Source organism: Myotis lucifugus, unplaced genomic scaffold (genome assembly GCF_000147115.1).
Source record: "Myotis lucifugus unplaced genomic scaffold, Myoluc2.0 scaffold_0, whole genome shotgun sequence".
NCBI classification, from domain to species: domain Eukaryota; kingdom Metazoa; phylum Chordata; class Mammalia; order Chiroptera; family Vespertilionidae; genus Myotis; species Myotis lucifugus.
The window spans coordinates 12956072-12980059 of record NW_005871048.1 but is presented as its reverse complement, the minus strand read 5'-3'; the positions used below and the strand labels follow the sequence as shown (position 1 = coordinate 12980059).

Sequence of the window (23988 nt, the reverse complement as noted above, 5' to 3'; positions counted from 1 at the left end):
TTTATGTCCAGAAGTTATAATCTATAGTGAGGAATTGAAAGTGGATGCCAGTATGGTGAATACCATGGAGAAAAGGGGGTAGGGAAAGGTAGAAGAGGACAAAAGGAGGATAAATGGTGATGGAAAGAGACTTGATTTGGATGGTGAATACACAATACAGTATACAGATAATGTATTATAGAATTGTACACCTGAAACCTATATAATTTTTATTAACCAATGCTACCCCAATAAATTCAATTTTTAAAAAATTAATTAAAAAGAAAGGGAATACCGGAATTAAGGAGGTTGTGTGCGTCTATATCCAAAGATTCAACCACTGCCCTGGCTGGTGTGGCTCAGTTGGTTTGGCATTCCATGCACTGAAAGGTTGCTTGTTGCCAGATTGATTCCCAGCCAGAATGCATGCCAGGGTTGCAAGCTAGATCCCCTGTAGGGACATGCAGGAGGCAGCCAGTTGATGTTTCACTCTCACATTGATGTTTCCCTGTCCGTCCCTCTCCATTTCTCTCTCTCTAAAAATAAATCAATAAAAATATTTTAAGGAAAAGATTCAACCACTGTTTGAAGGAGGGAGAAGAGTATGATATGCCACAGCATATCTCAGGACAAGAGTAGGGAGTGGGTGGGAGGGAACTCATCTTTGATACAAATGTCAAGGTTTTCAAATCTTGATATTGTTATGAATTGCTTCTATTCTTTGATTTTAGCATTATTTGCCTATTAATACATTTCTTATGACATATCTCAGATTTTGAATTAGGATTAGACTCTTTTTATTTACTTTCACCTACATTATTCATGATGGAAGATTTGGCTTAAAGCTTTGATTCTGTTGTTTTGTCTGTATGACCTTGGATAAATAACTTTGGATTTTCCACTTGATAAAGCTGTTAGCAATACTTATTTCACAGTGCGGTGCTAAATCACTACTGTGTAAATTATAAAACTTCTAGATCTTGAAACTTTTGAACATGAAAGTTGTATAGAACTTGTATCTCAAACAACTAGCATGGTGGCAGAAGTTCAATAAATTATTTTCTACAAAGCGCTATATGAATATCTATCATTGATTTAAACAGTATTTATTGTATGGCTAAAATACTGTTCTTTGAATTATGGATATAGAAGTAAATATTTTACTAATAGATGAATAGATAAGGTTTTAAAGCAGTTTCATCTGTCTTTATGATTCAGCATAACGCATTTCATTAAATGTTGCTAATTAATATATTTTAAAAAAATGATCCTATCTAATAAAAGACAAAAATGGTAATTGACTGTACCTTCGCTACACTTCCCATTGGCTTATCAGGGCGATATGAAAATTAACTGCCAAGAAAGATGGCGGTTAATTTGCATACGTAGGCGCCAAGCAATGGAGCGAAGACCTCGGCTTCGCCCGCAGAATCAGCGAGCGAAAGCCCGGCGTGCGAGCGAAGAGCAAAGAGGGAAGCCCGCCGCGTCGGCCTCCACCATGCTCCTGGTGACCGTGGGAAGGCGAGGAGTTAGGCCCTTCGCCTGCTGCGCCGGCCCCTCTCGGTGAGGAGTGATGTCCTGGATTCGGGGCTCCAGAGTAAACTGGTGCCAGCAGCCAGGGAAAGGGGCACCCGAGGGACCTCAGACTGTGAGAGGCCCAGGCCGGGCTGAGGACTCCACCCAAGTGCACAATTTTTTGTGTACCGGGTCTCTAGTTTATTTATTATAGAGGCCAATATGCTAAGTGTCCGACTGTCTTGACCGGTCACTAATGATGCACACTGACAACCAGGGGCAGATGCATCAATGCAGGAGCTGCAGATGACACGCACAGAGAAACGGCACTGCGGACCTGGCACCCACAAAGCAAAACTCAACTTCCCCGAAGTGGGACTCAGGCTCCGCCACCACCCCAGAGTGACAGTCCACCAAATCACAGCCGATGCTGCCAAGACCCCATGGCACAAAATGGGCCCACAGCTCCACCCAGCCCGGAAAGGATTGCTGTGGGCACCGGGTAATGATGTCACATAGCAACGCCTGGCTTCCTCTCTCTAGAGACGACTAGCCTCCTTACAGTTTCTTCAGCCCAGGAACACGACTTGCTTTATAGCCAAGTGCAAATATTTTACACTTTAATCAAATGACTGTGAAGCGTTTTTCCATGCCTCATCTCATCTGATCCTCACAAAAGTCCTGGAGTAGGTAGATACAAGATTTGGTGGAATCCTATTTTCTCTTCATTAGCTGGAAAACGGAGATTTAGAAAGTTTAGAAACTTTTCCCACTGAAAAGAAGTAAGAAATGGTGGACCTTGAAAATGACTTCAGGTTTTCTCACTGCGCAGAATTATAGTCAAACACTGCTGCAGTTAAATATTTTACCTTTTGTTCTCCTGCATGATCTACAATAATAATCTGTTTTGTGTTGCTATTTACTGCTGTGTTGCTGACAATTACCTGAAAGAGAAGTTGGGGTGCTTCACCGGGCTGGAAAAAGTTTAGCTACATCAGGAAGCAGGTCTAATTAAGCAAGTTTATTCTATATCTATAAAAGGCTAAGTTGACTTGCGAATGTGCCATACATAGAAAGCTCTCGCTGGCACCAATCGCACACATGTGTTTCGATCTGTCATTATCAATTGTGAATTTGGTTGACACTTCTATTATAAAGGCTGAATAGCAATATTAAAATATTTATTCTAATTAATTTCCTTTCAATGTGCATGAATTCGTGTACCGGGGCACTAGTTTTTAATAAAGGAAGTAGACTCTTTCTGACATATGGCTGCATAAAGATGTTAATGTCTTTGCTTGGGTTTTTCACACTATTTTAACTGAAAATATGAGTGTAATTTATTTTAAATAAGGCCAACTTTTAAGTATTTTCAGATTCATTAGAGTACTAAAACAAAGGAATATATTTCACAAAGCAAATAACTTATTTATAAATTCTTTCTTTGATAATTAATTTAGAAGAGAAACAACAAACCACACTTACAGAATGGTACTCAGCTCAAGAGAATACTGTCAAGCCTGAATCTCAGAGGCAAAGAACAATTCCAAATGTGACTGAAGAGTATGATTTATTGGATGATGGTGGTGATGCTGTTTTCAGTCAGTTGGTAAGACCTAATTGATTTCATACTGATATTTTAAGTAAAAATTTTATAGTTTAAAGAACATTGTAGGAGATCATAATATTTTTATGCATTTTTTATTGTTTAAAGTATTACATATGTCTCCTTTTTCCCCAATTGACCCCACCCCCCCGCCACACCTGCCCCCCAGGACAAAGCCCCAACTGCCCCAGGTGTCTGTGTCCATTGGTCATGCCAATATGCATGCACACAAGTCCCTTTGATTGATCTCCCCCCCCCACCCCCCCCCTCTGCCTTCTCTCTGAGGCTGGATGGTCTGTTCAGTATTTCTTTGTTTCTGGAACTATTTTTGTTTATCAGTTTACGTTGTTCATTATATCCCACATATGAGTGAGATCATGTGATATTTATCTTTCTCCGACTGGCTTATTTCGCTTAGCATAATGCTTTCTAGGTCCATCCATGCTGTTGTAAATGGTAAAAATTCCTTTCTTTTTATAGCAGCATAGTATTCCATTGTATAGATGTACCACAGTTTTTTAATCCACTCATCTGCTGATGGGCACTTCAATATATCAGACATATGCTGTAGCAATATCTTTACTGATATAGCTCCCAGGACAATGGAAACTAAGGAGAAAATAAACAAATGGGACTACACCAAAATAAAAAGCTTGTGCACACCAAAAATCCCAAAACCATTAACAAAACAAGAAAGCCCACTGCATGGGAGAACATATATTCCAGTGCTATCTCAGATAAGGGTTTAATCTCCAAAATTTACAGGGAACTCATACAACTTAACAAAAGGAAGATAAAATCCATCAAAAAATGGGCAAAGGACTGAAATAGACAATTTTCGAAAGAGGACATACAGAAGGCCGAGAGACATATGAAAACATGCTCAAAGTCACTAATCATCCAAGAGATGCAAATCAAAACAACAATGGGTACCATCTCATACCTGTCAGAATGGCTATCATCAACAAATCAACAAACGACAAGTGCTGGAGAGGATGTGGAGGAAAAAAAACCCTTGTGCACTGCTGGTGAGAATGCAGACTGGTGCAGCCACTGTGGAAAACAGTATGGAGATTCTTCAAAAAATTAAAAATGTAACTCCCATTCGACCCAGTAATTGCACTTCAGGGAATATATCCCAAGAAACTAGAAACACCAATCAGAAAGAACATATGGACCTCTATGTTCATAGCGGCACAATTTATGCATTATTTTTTGCATAATATATGCATAATTTTTTTAGTTTATTTTAGGCTACAACACATTTTTCAGAATGGCTTTCTAACACTTTTTTTTTGTAAATAATGCAGTATCTTTTACTGTTTCATTTTAACTTTAAATTATTTCAGTATTTTCTCTAAATATCTTGAAGAATATAGTTATAGATATTATGCATATGCATTATTATTGCTTGATATTTTGTCATCTCAAACGTTTAAGAGCCCATGAGCTAAATAATATAAGACATGCTAACTTAGAAAATTGAGAAAAGATTGTTGGTGTTAGAGCAAATAATCAATACTGGTATTGCTTCTATCACTAATCAGCTTTGTGACTGTATAAAATCAATTGCCTACTATAGATAAAGTCAAGTTCTCTTCTTTTATTTTTACAAGTGAATATTTTGTAGAAATCCTGCCTGGTCATTCATACTCTTCATACCCATTCCCAAGTGGTGCCTCTCCTACACTGGGTTCCATGAAATCTGAAAACTGGAACTAGCTGATTTCCTAGGACCCTTCTGGTCTTTGACTCTGGTTTGGAATTCTTTAAACGGCATTGATGAAAATGCAGAATATAGCTGGGACTATGCACTGTCTATAAAAAGAATTTAACTTACTGTTTTGAACATGAGAAGGTATATAATGCAGATATGCTGCAGTTTTTTGCGATTATTTAGAGATAATGTATCCAAATGAGCTGCACATGAATTTAAAAATACTTTTAAAGAATGTTTAAAATTGTTTTTTAATATAGGGAATATTCATTTGGTTCAATAAACAGGATTTTGATTATTAGTCCTTAAGAGTGGGTTACACATTAGCATCACCTAAGGAACTTTTAAAGCCGTATGGAATCTGGCCTCCATCATCAGAGATACTAATGTACTTGCTCTGGGGTGGAACCTGGATCAGTGTTGAAAAGCTCCAGGTGGTGGTCCCTCTGGCATACAGTTGGGAGAGAGAACCACTGGTATACATTTTGCAACATCCTATCAGAAGCATACCAGTACTTGTTTAATATTTTATCTGGATCATCTACCCTGTTGACAAACATTCTTATTCTCAGGTGAAAGATGAATGTAAGAACAACATATAGTAATGTAAGTGATATGTTTATGATGAGATGAGAAACATGTCAAAGTCTATGCTATAATATTATATGGTTAGTAGTTTCTGTGATCATTATGGCCATCTCATGTTCTTTGCAAGCAGAGGTTAGCTGTTAGGTAATTTATAACCTTTGCTTTTTTTTTTTTTTTTGTAAAGACAGAAAAAGATGTGAATTGCCTTGAACCATGGTTAATAAAGGAAATGGATGCTTGTCTTTCTGATATATGGCTGAATAAAGATGTTGAGGCCTTTGCTCAGATTTTTCACCTTATTTTAACGGAAAATGTTAGTGGTAAGTGTAATTTATTTTAATTTATTAGATTTATGCTGAAAATTTAGTTCAATTCAAAATGTATGTACTATATTTTTTATTCACAACCAATAACTTATTCTTTTGGAGTACTTATTTGAAATGCACACATCAGGATCTTCTTATTAGCATAGTACACTAAATAAATATTGTGTTAAATCAGGATTCTTAACCTAGTTGTACCAGAATAGTTTAATGGGGTCTGTGAGTGTATGCCAATTATGTGCAAAAGTATTTTTATGTTCATGTATTGTACGCATACCTTCCCACTCCCAGGGGAATGGCTTGGATTTTCAAAACATTTGTGATTTCAAAAGGAGAAGAAAAAGAGCTAACTTTGCTCTAAATTTTTAAGTAAGTGAATGGAGAATTTTAACATATCTTTGTTGTGTGAGCTCAAGTCCTAATTCACATGTACATGCTGTATGTCATGTGACATGTTTTCACTAGTGAGTTATCCTGATGTTGTTAGTTGATGATAGTGGATATTGGCAACCAGAGATGAGTTTCAGAACCTTGAAGGATTCCTAGCAAAAGGTAGAATAAAATATCATAGAAAGTCAGTACTGGAAAGGATTTAGATGTTCTTTCACCTAAACTTCCCAGCATCATCCTATATAATAAAAGGCTAATATGCAAAATGTCCCTTTGGGAGTTGGACTGACTGGGAGTTTAACTGCTTGCTATGACGTGCGCTGACCACCAGGGGGCAGTGCAGAATAAAGGAACCCCAGCCGGCAGCTGGCAGCTGGGGGAAGGAAGGCCCCAGCCAGCCCTGATCACCAGCCAGGCCTAGGGACCCTACCCATGCATGTATTTCATGCATCGGGTTGGTGGGAGGGGAGGTCCCTCAGCCCAGTCTGCACACTCTTGCAGTCTGGGAACCCTTGGGGGGATGTCCAACTGACGACTTAGGCCCACTCAGTCGTCAGTTGGACATCCTTAGTGCTGCTGCAGAGGTGGGAGAGGTTCCTGCCACTGCAGCTGCACTTGCCAGCCTTGAGCCTGGCTTCTGGAGCGCACTGACCACCAGGGGGCAGCTCCTGCATTGAACGTCTGCCCCCTGGTGGTCAGTGTGCATCATAGTGACTGGTCATTTCACCGTTTGGTCGATTTGCATATTAGCCTTTTATTATATAGGACTAGAGGCCCGGTGCACAAAAATTTGTGCACTCGGCGGGGCGGGGGGGAGGTCCCTCAGCCTGGCCTGTGCCCTCTCACAGTCTGGGACCCCTCGAAGGATGACCATCTGCTGACTGAGGCCTGCTCCCCGGGGGATTGGGCCTAAGCTGGCAATCAGACATCACTCTGGCAGCCCGGCAGCCCTCAGGGGATGTCCATTTGCCAGCGGGGAGCAGACCTAAGCTGCAGTCAGACATCCTTAGCGCTGCTGAGGAGGCAGGAGAGGCTCCCACCACCACCGCTGTACTGGCAGCCATCAGCCTGGCTTGTGGCTGAGCAGAGCTCCCTCATGTGAGAGCGCACTGACCACCAGAGGGCAGCTCCTGCATTGAGTGTCTGCCCCCTAGTGGTCAGTGTGTGTCATAGTGACCAGTCATTCCCAGTCTTTCTGCTGTTAGGGTCAGTTTGCATATTACCCTTTTACTATATAGGATAGAGGCCTGGTGCAAGGGTGGGGGCCAGCTGGTTTGCCCTGAAGGGTGTCCCGGATCAGGGTGGGGGTCCCGCTTGGGTGCCTGGCCAGCCTGGATGACGGGCTAATGGCTGTTTGCAGCTGGTCACACCCCCTTCAGGGTGGGGGTCCCCACTGGGGTGCCTGGCCTGTCTGGGTGAGGGGCTGAGGGCCGTTTTCAGGCTGGTCTGCGACTGACGCTCCCAGCCTCTTTTTTTTTTCTTTTATTCTGAGATTTATTTACCTTCTATAGCTGTCACTGGAGCTGAGAGCCAGCTCCAGCTCTGAGGCCCGGCTCCAGCTCGGAGGCCGTGGCTGGCTGAAAGCAGGTATCTGGGGTTTGTTTAGCTTCTATAATTGAAACATTGTTGCTGTCCTGCTCGCTCCAACTCTGAGGCAGCGGCTGGCTGAAATCAGGTATCTGGGTTTGTTTAGCTTCTATAATTGAAACATTGTTGCTTCCGGAGCTCAGAGCTGGGCCGAGGCAGACGGGGAACCTTGGCTTCCTCCATCACTGGAGCAAGCAAGCCTCATATTCGCTTCAGCTGCGTGGCTGCCGGCCGCCATCTTTGTTGGCAGTTAATTTGCATATCCTGCTGATTAGCCAATGGGAAGTGTATCGGAGGTATGGTCAATTACCATGTTTGTCTATTATTAGATAGGATTACTTGTAATTTTATGTCTCCAGTCCTGACCTCCCTCTCTCTTCAATATGTCTGATCAGTTGACATCTCTAGTTGGATGTCAATCGGATAAAACTGGATTTGCCCCAAACAACTTTTGATTTCCTCTCAACATGCTCTTTCCTTAGTGTTTCCTAAGTATGCATAGTTAATTGTAGATCTTTTTAAAAATGCAAGTGCCTGGCCATCTGAGACCACCTGAATCTGAACCTAAAGTACTATCATTCACTTAGTTGCTAAGTCAACAAAACATAAAGTCATCCTAGACTTTGTTCTCACACCCCACATATAATCCATTAACAAATTCTGTTAGTTTTACCTTCTAAATAAATCTAAATCTGACTATATTGCACTTCCCCTCTGCTGCCATCCTAGTATAAGCCAACATTTCTCTCCTGGACTACAGTAGTAGCCTATTTACTGCTTCTATTATTTTATTTTAGTCTCTTCTCCAGAGAACAATCAGATTGATCCTTTTAAAAAGGGAATTGGATTATGCTGCTTGCTTTTCTCTTACTTTTCTATGGCTTTCAATTCAAAGACCCTTCCCTGATTTGGTCTTTGGTTACCTTTTTTATCTCATTTTCTACTACTTTTTCCCTTGTTCACTCTGCTTTAGCCACCCTTATTTGGGCCTTTGTTTTGTTGTTTCCTGTGTCTGGAATTCTGTTCCCACAGATACTCATATGGCCCAATGTCTATTCCATTTAGCTCTCTATTTAGATAGTGATTTCTCAGAGAGGCCTTTTCTTATCATTTTACTAAAATTGCACCCTTTTCTCACTATTTCTCCTTACCCTGCTTTATTATTCTTATTGTACAGTTGACCCTTGAACAATGTGGGGTTAGGAGTGCAGTCCCCCATGCAGTTGAAAATTCCACATATATTTTGACTCCCCCCCAAATTAACTACAGTTCCACCCTGCCTGGTATGGCTCAGTTGGTTAGAGTGTTGTCTCAAGCACCAAAGGGATTCAGTCCCTGGTTGGGACACATATGGGAGGAAGCCCATTAGTGTATCTTGGTGAGCTTATGATAGTTTAATAACTGTCTTTTCTTCTCTGAAATTCCAAAGATAGTCCCTATTCCATCCTGTTTATATTAAGAGCATATTAATAACAGATCCTTTGGGATGATATGAGTTAAGGGTTATATAATGCTGTTAATGATATAGTTAGGTGAAATAGCCAGTCCCAGCTAATTCTTCTGATGCTCAGTTCTTTCATTTAAATAAAAATTAAAATGATTTTAAATAATTTGGAAATTTAACACATATTTATCTTTTTCTTATTTTAGTTGATTACAGACATAGTGAAACCAGTGCAACAGTTCTGATGGTTGCCGCAGGACGAGGTTTTTCAAGTCAAGTAGAGCAGTTAATTAGTATGGGAGCCAATGTCCATAGCAAAGCATCAAATGGCTGGTAATTTTAAATTGTATCCATTCTTTGTATATCTTTGTATAGGTACACATATTTTTTGATTTTTCATATTTATCTTTATATTAAAAGCTATTGTGTAATAATTGCTGGTACATCTCTAATGGGTGAATCAAAAATTTTGAGCAACTACTAGTTTTGTAATTTTGAGAACATTATTTATTTGTCTTAATTTGATATCTTTGAATTTTGGCAGGATGGCTTTAGATTGGGCTAAACACTTTGGGCAGACTGAAGTTGTGGATCTTCTAGAATCTTACAGGTAAAACTTTATACTATGTTTAATTCTAACTGCTTTTTAAAAAACCTCAGCCATGTAAATTATAGAAAGTGACAAATTTACAGTCCCTTATTGAGATATTTTGTGTGTGTGTGTGTGTGTGTGTGATTCTAAGGAATTTTTCCGATTTTTTGGTGTAGGTTGCTAATAAGATCCACTGTGTTATATCTTATTTTTTTATTTTATTTTGAAAAAGCAGAAGGAGAATTTCCAGTTAAACGTGGTAGCTACAGACATGTATTTATCACTGCATTTTCCCAAAACTTGACTAAAATGATAAGGAAAGGAATATAAAATGTGTAAACTGGCAAAATATTTGGCAGATCCAAATGTTAATTCTAGTATGGTGGGTTTTGTTGTTATTTCAATAATAGCGCTCAGAACCTGCAATCCTTTTAGTGCTAACATTTTTAATGTTTCAGACATTCTTTTTTTTTTTTAATATATTTTTATTGGTTTCAGAGAGGAAGGGAGAGGGAGAGAAAGATAGAAACATCAATGATGAGAGAGAATCCTTGATCGGCTATCTCCTGCACAACCCACACTGGGGACTGAGCCCACAAATGCCCTGACCAGGAATTGAACCATGACCTCCTGGGTCATAGGTTGATGCTCAACCACTGAACCACCGTGGCTGGGCTGTTCAGACATTTTTATGGTGTCAGGTATAGCACACTAGACACTACAAATTACCAAGTAATTATCTAGATAATATTTTAATTATTCTGGTTAAATGGCCTTTCTTTTTATTTCCCAGATTATGACATTATCAATTACAAATTTCAAATATTTAAAATTAAATATATTATGTTTGTTGCATAACGCATAATTGATATCTAAAGTTTATAGCTTAAAACAAAGAATGTAATAGCATCTTCATTTACCTGTTAAAAAGTAAGAAAAAAACTTGGAATGTTTTAAAATGGATCTTAAAGTTTAAATACTGCAATTATAAAGTTGTATAAGTTTAATGTTTTCCCCAATGAAAGCAGTCTTATGTTTATCTTTCTGCCAAACTCTTTTAGAGAGATTGTATTATATTTATTTCCTAGAAATCTTATGGATAAATACTAGTGATGGTAGTAGTTTATATCTTTACTAGAGGCCCGATGCACGAAAATTCGTGCAAGAGTAGGCCTTCCTTCCCCCGGCTGCTGGCACCGGCTTCCCTGTGGCACCCAGGGCTTCCCTCCTCCAGCCGCTGGCAGGCACCTGGGACCCGGGCTGGCTTCCCCCGGGCCTCCTGCAGGCACGCGGGACCTGGGCTGGCTTCCCCTGGGCCTCCTGCAGGCACCCGGGACCCCTGCTGGTTTTCCCCAGGCCCCCTGCAGGCACCCAGGACCCAGGCTGGCTTCCCCCGGGCTGCCCGCAGGCGCCTGGGATCCGGCTGGCTTTCCTCCAGCCCCAGCTTCGTCAGGAAGGGCATCCGGAAGATGTCTGGTCTAATTAGCATATTCCCCATTTATTTTTATAGATGTGTAGGATAAAGAATTAAGGCATTTATTTCAGTAATTTATGCTGAATCTGGCTTTTGGAAAATAGCAAAATTAACTTACTTTTAGTATAGAACTACCAAATTAAGAATCTTGTTAAGTTGGTACCTATAGAATTTTCTTTAAATGGAATTTTCTTCAGAGTGTTGTTTATCATAGTGAAGAATAAGAAACAACCTACTAAGAAAATATAATGATGACCATAAGTTTGGTTTTTAAATGTTTATTGAGATAAAATTCATAAACCATATCAATCACCCAATTAAGTGTGCATTTAAAGTTTTTTAGTATGTTTACAGTGTTATGCAGTCATTACCACAATCAATTTTAAGAACATATTCATTACCCCAAGAGGAAATCTATACTATCAGTCACTCCTCATTTTCCCCAACTCTCACAGCCCAAAGCATCCACTAATGTACTTTCTGTTTCTATAGATTTGTCTATTCTGGGTATCCTATATAATAAAGGGTAATATGCAAATTGACCCTAACAGGTAACCAACCAGGAATGATCGGTCGCTATGACACTCACTGACCACCAGGGGGCAGACGCTTAATGTAGGAGCTGCCTCCTGGTGGTCAGTGCACTTCCACAGGGGGAGCGCCACTCAGCCAGAAGCCGGCTCATGGCTGGCCAGCACAGCAGTGGTGGTGGGAGCCTTGCCTGCCTCCGTGGCAGCACTAAGGATGCCACTAGTCGGACATCCTCCGAAGGCTCCAGGCTGCCAGAGGGATGTCTGACTGCCGGCTTAGGCCTGATCCCCCCACGGAGTGGGCCTAAGCCGGCAGGTGGACATCCCCGAGGGGTTCTGGACTGCCAGAGGGCGCAGGCCGAACTGAGGGGACTCCCTCCCGAATGCACGAATTTTCATGCACCAGGTCTCTAGTTTCATATAATTGGAATCATATAATATGATTGATGGTCTTCTGTGATTGGCTTTGTTCACCTAGCATGATGTTTTCAAGGTTTATTCATGTTGCAGCATCCTTTTCTGATTGAGTAATATTCCATTCTGTGGACAGATCACAGTTTTTTATCCATTCATTAGTTGATGAACATTTTGGTTGTTTCTACTATTATGAATAATATGGTATGAACATTTGTCTACAAATTTTTATGTGGACATGTATTTTTATTTCTTTTGTATATATACCTAAGAGTCAAATTGCTGGGGCATATGGTAACACTCTGTTTAACATTTTGAGAAACTGACACATTGTTTTCAAAATGGCTGCGGTATTTTACATTCCTACTTAGCAATGTGTGAGGGGAAAGTTCCAATTTCTCCACACCCTCTCTAACATTGTTTTTTAATGAAGTGTTATCTCGTGGTTTTGATATTTGTTTCTCTAATGACGAATAACATTTTTTCATGTGTTTTTTGGTCATTTGCATATTTTCTGTGGAGAAATTTCTTCAGGTTGTGTTTTTTAAAAAGTACTTATTGCCAAATTTACTTTGAATAATGTACTTTAAACCAAAACATGAATTATAGTTGGGACATTAAATATCACTTATCTTTCTTAATGTCTATTGAAAATTTGAAGAAGGACATAGTGGGGATCATTGGTCTTAAAGGGTTATTCTTTTTAATTAAAATTGACTTGGCCTTTTTTTTTTTAGTGCTTCATTGGAATTTGGAAATCTAGATGAAAGTTCTCTGGTTCAAACAAATGGAAGTGACCTCAATGCAGAAGATAGAGAGCTCCTGAAAGCTTATCATCATAGTTTTGATGATGAAAAAGTAGACTTGGATTTGATCATGCATCTCCTGTACAATATCTGCCATAGTTGTGATGCTGGTAAATAAGTGTTGTCTAAAAGATCTGGAACAAAATGTATACTTTGATTTAAAAATTAATAATTTGTGTGTACAAATTTTTGTATAATTCCCTTGACAATGCATAACCTCTTAAGTATCTTAATTATTACAGTTTATCAGTACTTGAAAACATGTGATATAGTTCATTATAGCTAATTCTATTGATTGGTTCTGGTTTTACATGAAATTTAATATTAACAAAATCATTTCTCTCCAAGGTGCAATATTAATTTTTCTGCCTGGATATGACGAAATTGTTGGACTGAGGGATCGCATCCTATTTGATGATAAGCGGTTTGCTGACAATACACATAGGTAAAAACTAAAGCTTTATATTTTTTGATTTAAATTAAAGATAGGCACCATAGTATATTTTCTCTTTCAATTGTCAACAGATATCAAGTCTTTATGCTTCATTCAAACATGCAAACATCTGATCAAAAGAAAGTATTAAAAAACCCACCTGCAGGTGTTCGAAAAATAGTAAGCTTCATAAAATTTTATTTTTTCTATTTTAGTAGTCATTGGTTCTGTTTTTATATTAACTATAACATAACATCCCATTGCAGATCCTTTCCACCAATATTGCTGAAACCAGCATCACAGTCAATGATGTTGTCTTTGTTATTGATTCTGGTAAGGTGAAAGAGGTATGTATGGTTAAGTTGTATTTTCAACTCAAATGAGGAAGGTTAAGATGCATTTAAGTACATGCTTTCATAAGAAGAATTCACTTTAATGGGGATATTTCTGGTTCTAGATAAATTTAACAGTAAATGTTAATTTCACTAAAGTGAATATTCTCCCTTAAACAATTCAGTGTATAGGATCTATCTTGTTATTTTTACAAATTATACAAAAAAGTAGCTTTTGCTCACTAAATACTAGGAAGGAAGTAAAGGGTTTGGCTAGTTACAGTGAAAATTTTGTCCAACTGTGGGCATTTGATTACATGTTTTCATTCTACATATGGGAATGGCCCATATCCTTCTTATTTATTGTTATATCTTCAATGCTCCAAGAATAGTAGGTAATCAGGAGATATTTAATGCAAGGGAGCCATGCTGAAAGAAAGCAAACAAAAAATAAATTTCATTAGATCACTGCCATGTTTAATCTTTGACCTATTGTCTATGGCTGCTTTTACACTGCAGTGGCAGAGTAGTTGCAACAAAGACCCTCTGCAAAGGCTAAAATATTTAGTACCAGCCCCTGCTGTAAATAAAAGTCAGCATTTCCTTTTAGTAATGGAGTGCCTAGCAACTCTCATTTCACTGAAAGAATTGAAAATGATAAAGGTAGTTGATTTGTCAAGGAAAGAAATACTATCCATGTTGTAGAAGGCAAAGTATGTCTGTTCTAGTGGATATAAATAATGGTTTTTAATGTGAAAATTTTGTTAATTACTTTATAATATTTTCACTGTTCATTTTCAAGATGTTTCTAGGAATATCTTGTAGAAAAATTTTTTATAAAATTTGGACATTTCATTGTAGTTGGATACTGTAAAGAAGGGGTACATTTTATTTTTTATAGGAGAATAATTATGAATATTATTAAAAATCTGAATAGTGAGTCAATGAAAATTCAGATTTTATTGCCCTAAAATAACTAGAGCTGAAGTAGATTTTGAATATCTTAGAAATTAATTTCTTTAGGTGTTATTTATCAAATAAACATGACAAATGTAACATTTTATTAAAAACTAAATAAGTAGCATCTTTTCTAAAAATCCCACAAACTATTAGGAGAAACACATTTGTATTTGTTTTATATAGTTATTTTTTGAAAGGGAAATTATTGTCACTGAATGTTTGAAGCATATTTTAGTCATGTTTCTCTACAGTAAATTTTCTTTGAGGAAGTATGCTGTAACATTCTGGATCGGCTAACTACATTACAGTAGTAGCTCAGCAGGAGATACAGTGGAAGGGATTAAAATGTTTTTCACTTTGGGATAGGATTGTTTCAGCTATTGTTATTCTTTTTAAAAAAAATATATTTCTTTATTGATTTCAGAGAGGAAGGAAGAGGGTGAGATAGAAACATCAATGATAAGAGAGAACCATTGATTGGCTGCCTCCTGCACACCCCCTACTGGGGATCGAGCCCGCAACCCAGGCTTGTGCCCTTGGCCGGAATCGAACCCGGGACCCCTCAGTCCGCAGGCTGACGCTCTATCCACTGAGCCAAACCAGCTAGGGTGGCTATTGTTATTATTTCTCTAGATCAAGCTTCCTAGAAAGTATTTTAGAAAAATGTTTTTTCCTGATCTGTTCTTCACAATGATGTAAACCTGATGAACAGTGATGTGAAGAGAATAGATTAGTTTTTTCCCATCTTGATGCCTTATGAGTACTGACTGCTATTATTTAACTGTAGAAGAGAGAAATAAATAGCTCAGCAAGGCACAGAATGAGGAAGTTTTTCAGGTCTTCTCAGTTTTTATTCTTTTTCTTTAGAATGTTTGTAGTCAGAAATCTGGATTAAAAAAAATTAGTACTCTGCTGTAATTATCTAATCAAGGGGCGCTCTGAATTAAACTTGGCATATTAAAATATAACTAGAGGCCCGGTGCACAAAGTTCGTGCACTTGGGGGGGTGCGTCCCTCAGCCTGGCCTGCGCGCTCTTGCAGTCCGGGATCCCTGGGGGGATGTCCCACTAAGCCTTCAGTCAGACATCCTTAGCATTGTCATGGAGGCGGGAGAGGCTCCCACCACTGCTGCTGGGCTTGCCAGCCATGAGCCCGGCTTCTGGCTGAGCAGTGCTCCCCCTGTGGGAGCACACTGACCACCAGGGGGCAGCTCCTGCATTGAGTGTCTGCCCCCTGGTGGTCATTCCACCATTTGGTCATTTGCATATTAGCCTTTTATTATATAGGATGGTTTTGCTATTTCTTCCTAAATGCCTTTTAAGTTTTAACATGAAGGTGATTTAAATATTACAGAAATCCTTTGATGCACTGAATTTTGTTACAATGTTAAAAATGGTGTGGATTTCCAAAGCTAGTGCCATACAACGAAAGGGCAGGTAATGTATATTTAATGTACATTCAAAAATTGCCTGTAAAATGGAAACATATTCATATGTATTACATATTAATGTATATTGCAGTTTCTGTAAAATGTTAACATTTTCATGTTAGTCTTTATTTTATATTACTTTTTCAAAGCAAACTAATTTAATACTGTTTAAAAAATATCACATTCAGGTTATGTTAAAATTAAAAATTTTTGCCTGGTATAAACCATATTCATAACATGTAAGAAACTTAAAACAAAAAATAAAAGCAAAAATGTCAAACATTTGCAAGATGGGACAAAGGACTAATTTTTGTATTATACAAAAAAGCTTTTAAAAAACTGGTTAATAAAGACCAGCACATTAACTTCACATATGTTGCCTTATGTATATACCAAAATAAATGTAAATTAATGAGGTACTGCTTATCAGATTGACATTGATGAAAATGTTAATAGTGCGTGCAACAGAGCTGGCAAAAGCATGGGCCTATAGGCTTTCATAGTTTGCTGATGGGAGTGTAAATTGGTGAGATTTCTTCAGAGGGCAGTTTGAAACTGTTTATCCAAATCTACCCTTCCATAGTGGATTCCACTTCTCATAATTTATCCTGAGTATACTTGCACATGATGTATGTTTAAGAATGTTTTTCATAGCATTTTTTGTGATAGTTTGGGAACACTGTAGTGTCCATCAACAGTGAAGTGGTTATATTGCTAAAGCCACACAGTGGTATACCAGTGTAACTGTTAAAAGGAAAATATTTGGATGTATGTCTTTTTATGTGGGATGAGTTTTCAGAATATATTAAGTGAGAAAAGTAAGGTATGGAACATGTGTCTCATATTCTGCTGTACTAAAAAATATATGTTTGTATATATATATTTAGATGTAAATGCATTGTTAAGTCTGAGAGAAACATTGAAAAACAATTATTGGCTCTGTGTTTCACTTACTGACAATTGTAAACCTACTTTGCCCACCCCTATATATCATTTAGGTATCATTCATGAATCTCACTTTATAAATGAGATAATGGAGTCCTAGACAAGTGAAGTGCCGTCATAAAGGATAAGTGTCAGAGTAGCAATTCAAACTCAGATGTCCTGATACTAGTTCATTGTTCTATATCCTAAATCACATTGGTTGTACAGTTTACTTATTATAGTCTTTATTCCTGAGTCTTAATTTTGTATTTTACTTTAAAGGGCAGGGCGATGTAGACCTGGAATTTGTTTTCGTCTGTTCAGTAGACTCCGATTCCAGAATATGTTGGAATTTCAGACTCCAGAACTTTTGAGAATGCCATTACAGGTAGAAGTTTACTTAACTCTATAAGCCTATCTTTGTGGGTAAGGGAGGAGAAGGGATCATTTCAACTTATGCTGATTTGACTTTTCAATAATCAATTTATGAAACAATTTATAAAACAAAATTATCAAATATATATTATGGTAGGTGGTTATGTATATAACTAGTATTTTTTATATACAGAAAATTTAATTTACAAACCTTCAAAGCTTTAAAGAATTACTTGAGTATAGTTTATAAGAATAGCATTTGTTTTTGTGCATTATTCTAGGAGTCTGTCAACCATGTAGTTTTCACCTTTTACATTTTCAATGAGGATTACAAAACAAATTATTTGACGTCCAAAACATAATACCAGAATCTCAGTTTAAGATGCTGAGATTACCTTGGTAGATTTGGAACTAAGTTCACTGAAATTTCCTGGCCGTTACTGTTTTCCTTCAGGTTTTCTGACTTCATGGAACAGCCTAGGGAAAACTATCATAGCATTAATTCGATTCTCTGCTGTGCTGAACTAGATGCTGATTCCCAAACCTTTAAAGAGACACTGCATCATATTTTTGGTAACCACATATCTAGATGACTTCCCACTTCCTCATGCTCATGTGCCATTTTATGTTCTTCTTAGGACAAATTATAAAATTCTTAATAAATGCCTAAATTATTTCTCAAGCTTATGTCTCCAGTTTTAATTTTTTAGCTCCTGCCTTTTGTCCTCTCTCTACTCATACCAGTAGTTTTCATTTCCCAAGCACATCCTATTTGTATTGATCTTAGGGCCTTCATATGTGCTATTCCCTCTCCCGAGACTCCTCCCCCTTACTCTTTTTATAATTAACTCCTACTCAGTCTTTATGTCTTAGTTTAAATGTCATTTCCTTAAGAAATGGTTTTTGACTAAAATGGCTTCCTTTTCCTGCTTCTTCCTGAACTTGATTAATTTATCTCTTCAGCTCCCTGTGTCCTTCATAGCATTTATCACAGTTGTAATTAAAGAGTTAATTATGTAATTATTCTGTTCTTCACACACAATGAAAACTTCATGAGGGTGGACACTTGTCTGACAGTCTGTCCTCTTCTTTTTCTCCAACTTGCTGCACAGTACCTAGCACTTAGTAAGCACTTAACTATTTGTTGAATAGATACAAGATTCCAGAAGGTAATATAAAGGAAAAAAAAAGATATTTTGGACAGTAACTCTTAAAACTGTGTGAGGAGACATTGTCACTGGTGGCAATGGTAATTTTGATATGAATTGTTGGAGGGTGTTCATAAAAATTTTGGAACCTAGGGCAAAGTATGAGCCCATGTTTCCTTGAAAGACATTGTTCCCTTTACTGTTGTTCATTTTAGTCAGAGACTCTGCTAGTCTTTGGGAACTGTAGTTCTCATGATTTCTTTAAAAATCAATGTCAATATTTCAAAATTATTTGCTATTCTTATTTACAGGAACTTTGTTTACATACCAAACTGTTAGCTCCAGTTAATTGTCCTATTGCGGATTTCCTTATGAAAGCTCCTGAACCTCCACCAGCTTTAATTGTACGGAATGCTGTACAAATGCTTAAGGTTCGTGTCTTAATGGTTTTATTTAACCTATATGAAATTTAAACCAAATGAGAACACATCTTAACCATGTACTTTGAATAAATAAATACTGTTGTGGTAGTTATAATAAAACAGTAGCTTGTTTTAATATATTTAAAGCAAAATATATTTTTTGTGTGTGATGTGATAGCAAAACAAAGTTTACATTCTCATTTCTTTTTTATAGACTTTTAGATATGTCATTTGCTTAAACATAGTTTTTGGTTATGTTAAATTCTGTCTTCTATTCTTTTGTTTAGACAATAGATGCAATGGATGCATGGGAAGATCTCACTGAACTTGGATATCATTTGGCTGACTTGCCAGTAGAACCACATCTTGGTAAAATGGTCCTGTGTGCTGTTGTTTTAAAGTGTCTGGACCCTATCCTTACAATTGCCTGCACACTAGCCTATCGAGATCCTTTTGTCTTGCCAACTCAGGCCTCTCAAAAACGCGCAGCTATGCTTTGTAGGAAACGTTTCACTGCTGGAACTTTCAGTGATCATATGGCACTTCTCAGAGCATTCCAGGTACTGTCATTGTTATTTTATTTCTGAAAATGTTGCTGATTAAACACATTTCTGGAGCAAGTGTAAGAAATTTAAAAACTTGATATGATTCTATTAATTTTGTTTCATTATAACATCACATTTTATTAATTTCCCAGAAAAAAATCTTCCTACTGTTAATGTTAACATTATCACAGTTTTTCTCTACTTTTTTTCTTTCATTTTATCTTTGTAGGAATATGTGTATTGTAGGTGTGTACATACTTATTTTTATTTATACTTGTATTTATTTTTAATACTCAAGTTTCTTATCTTTCAATTATATCTTGGGCAAGGAATGCTCTAAAATTTTAGTTAATAACACTCTATGTTACTCGAAATATATAGAACAAAGCTTAGAAGAAATTTACCTTGAGTTTAATGTCTATTTTTTTTTTTTTTAGAGTACACCTTTTTTTTTTGTATGATCAAGACACTATGCCAAGAACTTAATTTTATAAAGCAAAATAAAAAAATCACTTAAAACCTATCCTATATAATAAAAGGCTAATATGCAAATCGATTGAATGGCAGAATTACCAGTCGCTATGACATGCACTAGCCACCAACGGGCAGATGCTCAATGCAGGAGCTGCCCCCTGGTGGTCAGTGCACTCCCACAGGGGAGCGCTGCTCAGCCAGAAGCTGGGCTCACGGCTGGCTAGCGCAGCGGCGGTGGCCGGAGCCTCTCCTGCCTCTGCCACAGTCGGACATCCCCCTAGGGCTCCTGGACTGCGAGAGGGCACAGGACGGGCTGAAGGACCCCCCCTCCCCCCGACTCCTCCCTCCCTGAGTGCATGAATTTCATGCACCAGGCCTCTAGTTAAGATAATAGTAGTGAAAAATGAGGAAAGGGCTAAATGGGAAAGGAAAGATAAGGAAAGTGAGGCTTTGAAGAAGGGAAATTATATATAATTTAGAAATTCAGATGCAGGGGATAATTTCATTATTTCTTCAAAAGGTAGACATGTTATTTATCCTTAAATTCTTTTGAATGTAGTCTATGCCTATACATTAAAAAAGCATTTTTTTTTTGTTTAAGCTGAAAATACTTTTTTTCAAGTATTTCCTTATAATACATACAATTTACAAAAATATTTACAAGCTTCTTTTGTGTGAGCATTATTAAACAACTAGAGGCCTGGTGCACGAAATTGTGCATTGGTATGGTCCCTAGGCCTGGCCTGTGATCAGGGCCATCTTCCCTGTCTGCCAGTAGCCGGCCCCGCCCTCTGCTGCCACCCACCCCCGGTTTCCTGTTTGCCATCGGCGATCGGAGCCTGACAGCCAGGGGAAGGGACTGAGAGGTTGGCCATTCCCACCTGCTTGTTGGCCCCACCCCCACTGCGGGTCACCCTCTGTGTGTAGGCTGACCAGTGGGGCGGGGGCCTTGGCCTGGAGCCACACGTGTCCTCTGCCACCCACCCCGGTTCCCCGTTCACCATTGGGCAATCAGAGCCTTCCGGCCAGGGAAAGGGACCGAGAGGTGGTCAGTGCGCCTCATAGTGACTGGTTGAGCGGTCGTTCTGATTGTTCCACCCTTAGGGTCAATTTGCATATTACCCTTTTATTATATAGGATAGAGGCCTGGTGCACAGGTGGGGGCCGGCTTCCCTGCCCTGATGGGGGCCCCGCATTGGGGTGGGGGTCCCTGCTGCGGCGCGGGGGCTGGTCGGGGTGAGGGGCCACGGCCATTCTGGTCTCTGATCGTTCTGGTCATTCCGCCATTTTGGTCGCTGGGCTTTTATTATATAGGATGGATAATGCATTGCTCTTAATTGAGTCTGTGATATCTTGTATTATCACAGATCAGTTGTGTGATAATAATTTAGAGGAAGATTTGGAGAATTCATGTCTATTCTTTGCTTTTCCCCCAGCTCTTGAAAAGAAGAGGGGAATAAATTACTGCTTTGATCTATCGGTTATATTTCAAAGCAAAGAATTCATTTAAAGGAGGAGCTATTTTATATTGCACATAGATAGTTTCTAGAAATCCCACTTTCCATTCTCATACTGATTAAGAGGTTGATACAGAGGCTATTTTTGGAGGAATGGAGGATTCTTAGATATAAATGTACTATGATGGCTTAGTTTTAAAGGCTCTATACCGGCTGTTCTCAACCTGTGGGTCACGACCCCTTTGGGGGTTGAATGACCCTTTCACAGGGGTCACCTAAGACCATCGGAAAACACATATATAATTACATATTGTTTTTGTGATTAATCACTATGCTTTAATTATGTTCAATTTGTAACAATGAAATTGGGGGTCACCACAACATGAGGAACTGTATTAAAGGGTCGCAGCATTAGGAAGGTTGAGAATCACTGCTCTATACTTTTGTGAAGGACAATTAGCACCTGTATTTGAAAGGTAAATATTTTTACATAACTGCTCATTTAGGTTTCCTGATACTTAGTTCTCTCATTGAGATTTTGATAAACTCAAAAGACTTTCTTAGCATTTGAGTATAAATTAACTAATGATAAATCACAAAGTCTTAGATTTTATTTTTTATATTTAAATTTTAAATTATTATTTTTTCTTTTAAATATATTTTTATTGATTTCAGAGAGAGGAAGGGAGAGGGAGAGAGATAGAAACATCAATCAGCTGCCTCCTGCACGCCTCCTACTGGGGATCGAGCCTGTAACTTGGGCATGTGTCCTGCCAGGAATTGAACCAGCCACTTCTTGGTGCATGGGATGATGATCAACCAACCAAGCCACACCAGTCCAGTGTTAAATTATTTATTTTTTAAAAAATTGAGGTATAATTGGCATATAAGTTTCAGGTGTACAGCATAATGATAAGATATTTGTATATATTACAGAATGATCACAGTCAATCTAGTTAACATCCATCTTCAAACAGTTATAATTTTTTCTCTTGTGATGAGAACTTTTAAGATCTACTCTCTAGTCTGTTAATTAGATTTATTCTGAAGATTATTTCACAATATATACAAATATTGAATCACTATATTGTACACCTGAAACTAATATGTTACATGTCAAGTATATCTCATTTAAAAAAAGTTTATTTTAAAAAAGTTCTTCTCTCTTAGCTAGCTACTTCCAAATATGCAATATAGTGTTATCAACTATAGTCCCCATGCTGTACATTATATCCCCAGCGTTTAAACTTCGTTTATAACTGACAGTTTGTGTCTTTGACCACCTTTACTCATTTTGCTCACTTGCTGGCAAGTATCAGTCTTTTCTCTGCATCTACATTCTTTTTTTTTTTTTTTTTTAAATAAAGTCTTAGATTTTATAAAATAATTAGAAGAAGAAGAATTGACCTTGAGTGGTTAATGTAGTGGTTTTCAGTTACTTTGTTGCCTAAGAAGTGTCTGGTACATGTATTATGTTATATAATTATATTTTTATAGGCATGGCAGAAAGCACGAAGTGATGGGTGGGAGCGAGCCTTTTGTGAAAAGAATTTTCTTTCACAAGCTACCATGGAAATAATCATAGGCATGAGAACTCAATTGCTCGGTCAACTTAGAGCATCAGGTAATGTTTTCACACAAAGAACCTATATAAACCACTGAGAGAACCCTGCCAATACCTTGTAGTATTTCTAGTATTAACTGATGCCATCTTATATTATTGTTATGACATTATCACATTTTTGTGATATTCATTACCTGTTTTGTAGACTTCCATGTCACCTCAGCTTTTGTTTGTTGAAAAAATTGACACTGCAGAATTGTCATTGAGAAATGTGTGAATACCTTTTGATACTGTTGGCAGTGAACACTTTAAAATGCATTTGTTGGTAAAGATCAGTTTAGATATTACAGTTATATTTTATCACTATTAATAAACAGTTATTTAGCTCTGTGAAATATAAATTATAAAAAATTAACTAGCTTGATACAAATGCTGGCCTTCATATTTTTGGAACATAAAACAAGTAATCACTTGAAGGCATTTTGATTTTTTTTAATGTAGCTATTTTATTTTAGAATTGCTAATTCTTTTTTGAGTAGCATAATACATTGAAAAAATAGAAGATAACTACCAGAGTCTGGATTTACAGATGAGCTGAAGTGCCAAAGTAATATAAGGAATAAACCACAGGGTTTAGAGTTGTCTCAAATATGGGACAATATGAAGTACTTTTGGAATTATTATTAGAATGGTTTAGGTTTTCAGCTATGTTATAGTGTGTTTCAGATAGCAGCTTATGAATAACTTGACTGCAAGAATGTGTAATTTAAAAAAATATTTTTGTTGACTTCAGAGAGGAAGGAGAGAGAGAGAGAGAAAGAGAGAGAGAGAGAGAGAGAAAGAAACATCAGTGATGAGAGAGAATCATTGATCAGCTACCTCCTGCTCACCCCACACTGGGGATTGAGCCCGCCACCCAGGCATGTGCCCTGACTGGGAATCAAACTGTGACCTCTTGGT

At 37.9% G+C, this 23988-nt stretch overlaps 1 protein-coding gene across 8 annotated transcripts in view; it reads left to right on the top strand.

The window, feature by feature from the left end:
• YTHDC2 (YTH domain containing 2) overlaps window positions 1-23988 on the top strand; it is a 61699-nt gene that overhangs the window by 17280 nt on the left and 20431 nt on the right. For 7 of the 8 annotated variants that reach the window (XM_006081144.3, XM_023747772.1, XM_014462240.2 and 4 more), the window contains 13 exons: window positions 2955-3103; window positions 5590-5725; window positions 9356-9482; window positions 9694-9759; window positions 12897-13075; window positions 13314-13410; window positions 13491-13578; window positions 13665-13745; window positions 16044-16126; window positions 17326-17431; window positions 18878-18997; window positions 19276-19548; window positions 22962-23088. In XM_006081144.3, coding sequence (XP_006081206.1) covers window positions 2955-3103; window positions 5590-5725; window positions 9356-9482; window positions 9694-9759; window positions 12897-13075; window positions 13314-13410; window positions 13491-13578; window positions 13665-13745; window positions 16044-16126; window positions 17326-17431; window positions 18878-18997; window positions 19276-19548; window positions 22962-23088 — 1632 coding nt within the window. The remainder of the gene's footprint in view (window positions 1-2954; window positions 3104-5589; window positions 5726-9355; window positions 9483-9693; window positions 9760-12896; window positions 13076-13313; window positions 13411-13490; window positions 13579-13664; window positions 13746-16043; window positions 16127-17325; window positions 17432-18877; window positions 18998-19275; window positions 19549-22961; window positions 23089-23988) is intronic. The other variant, XM_023747658.1, reaches the window with a different exon arrangement.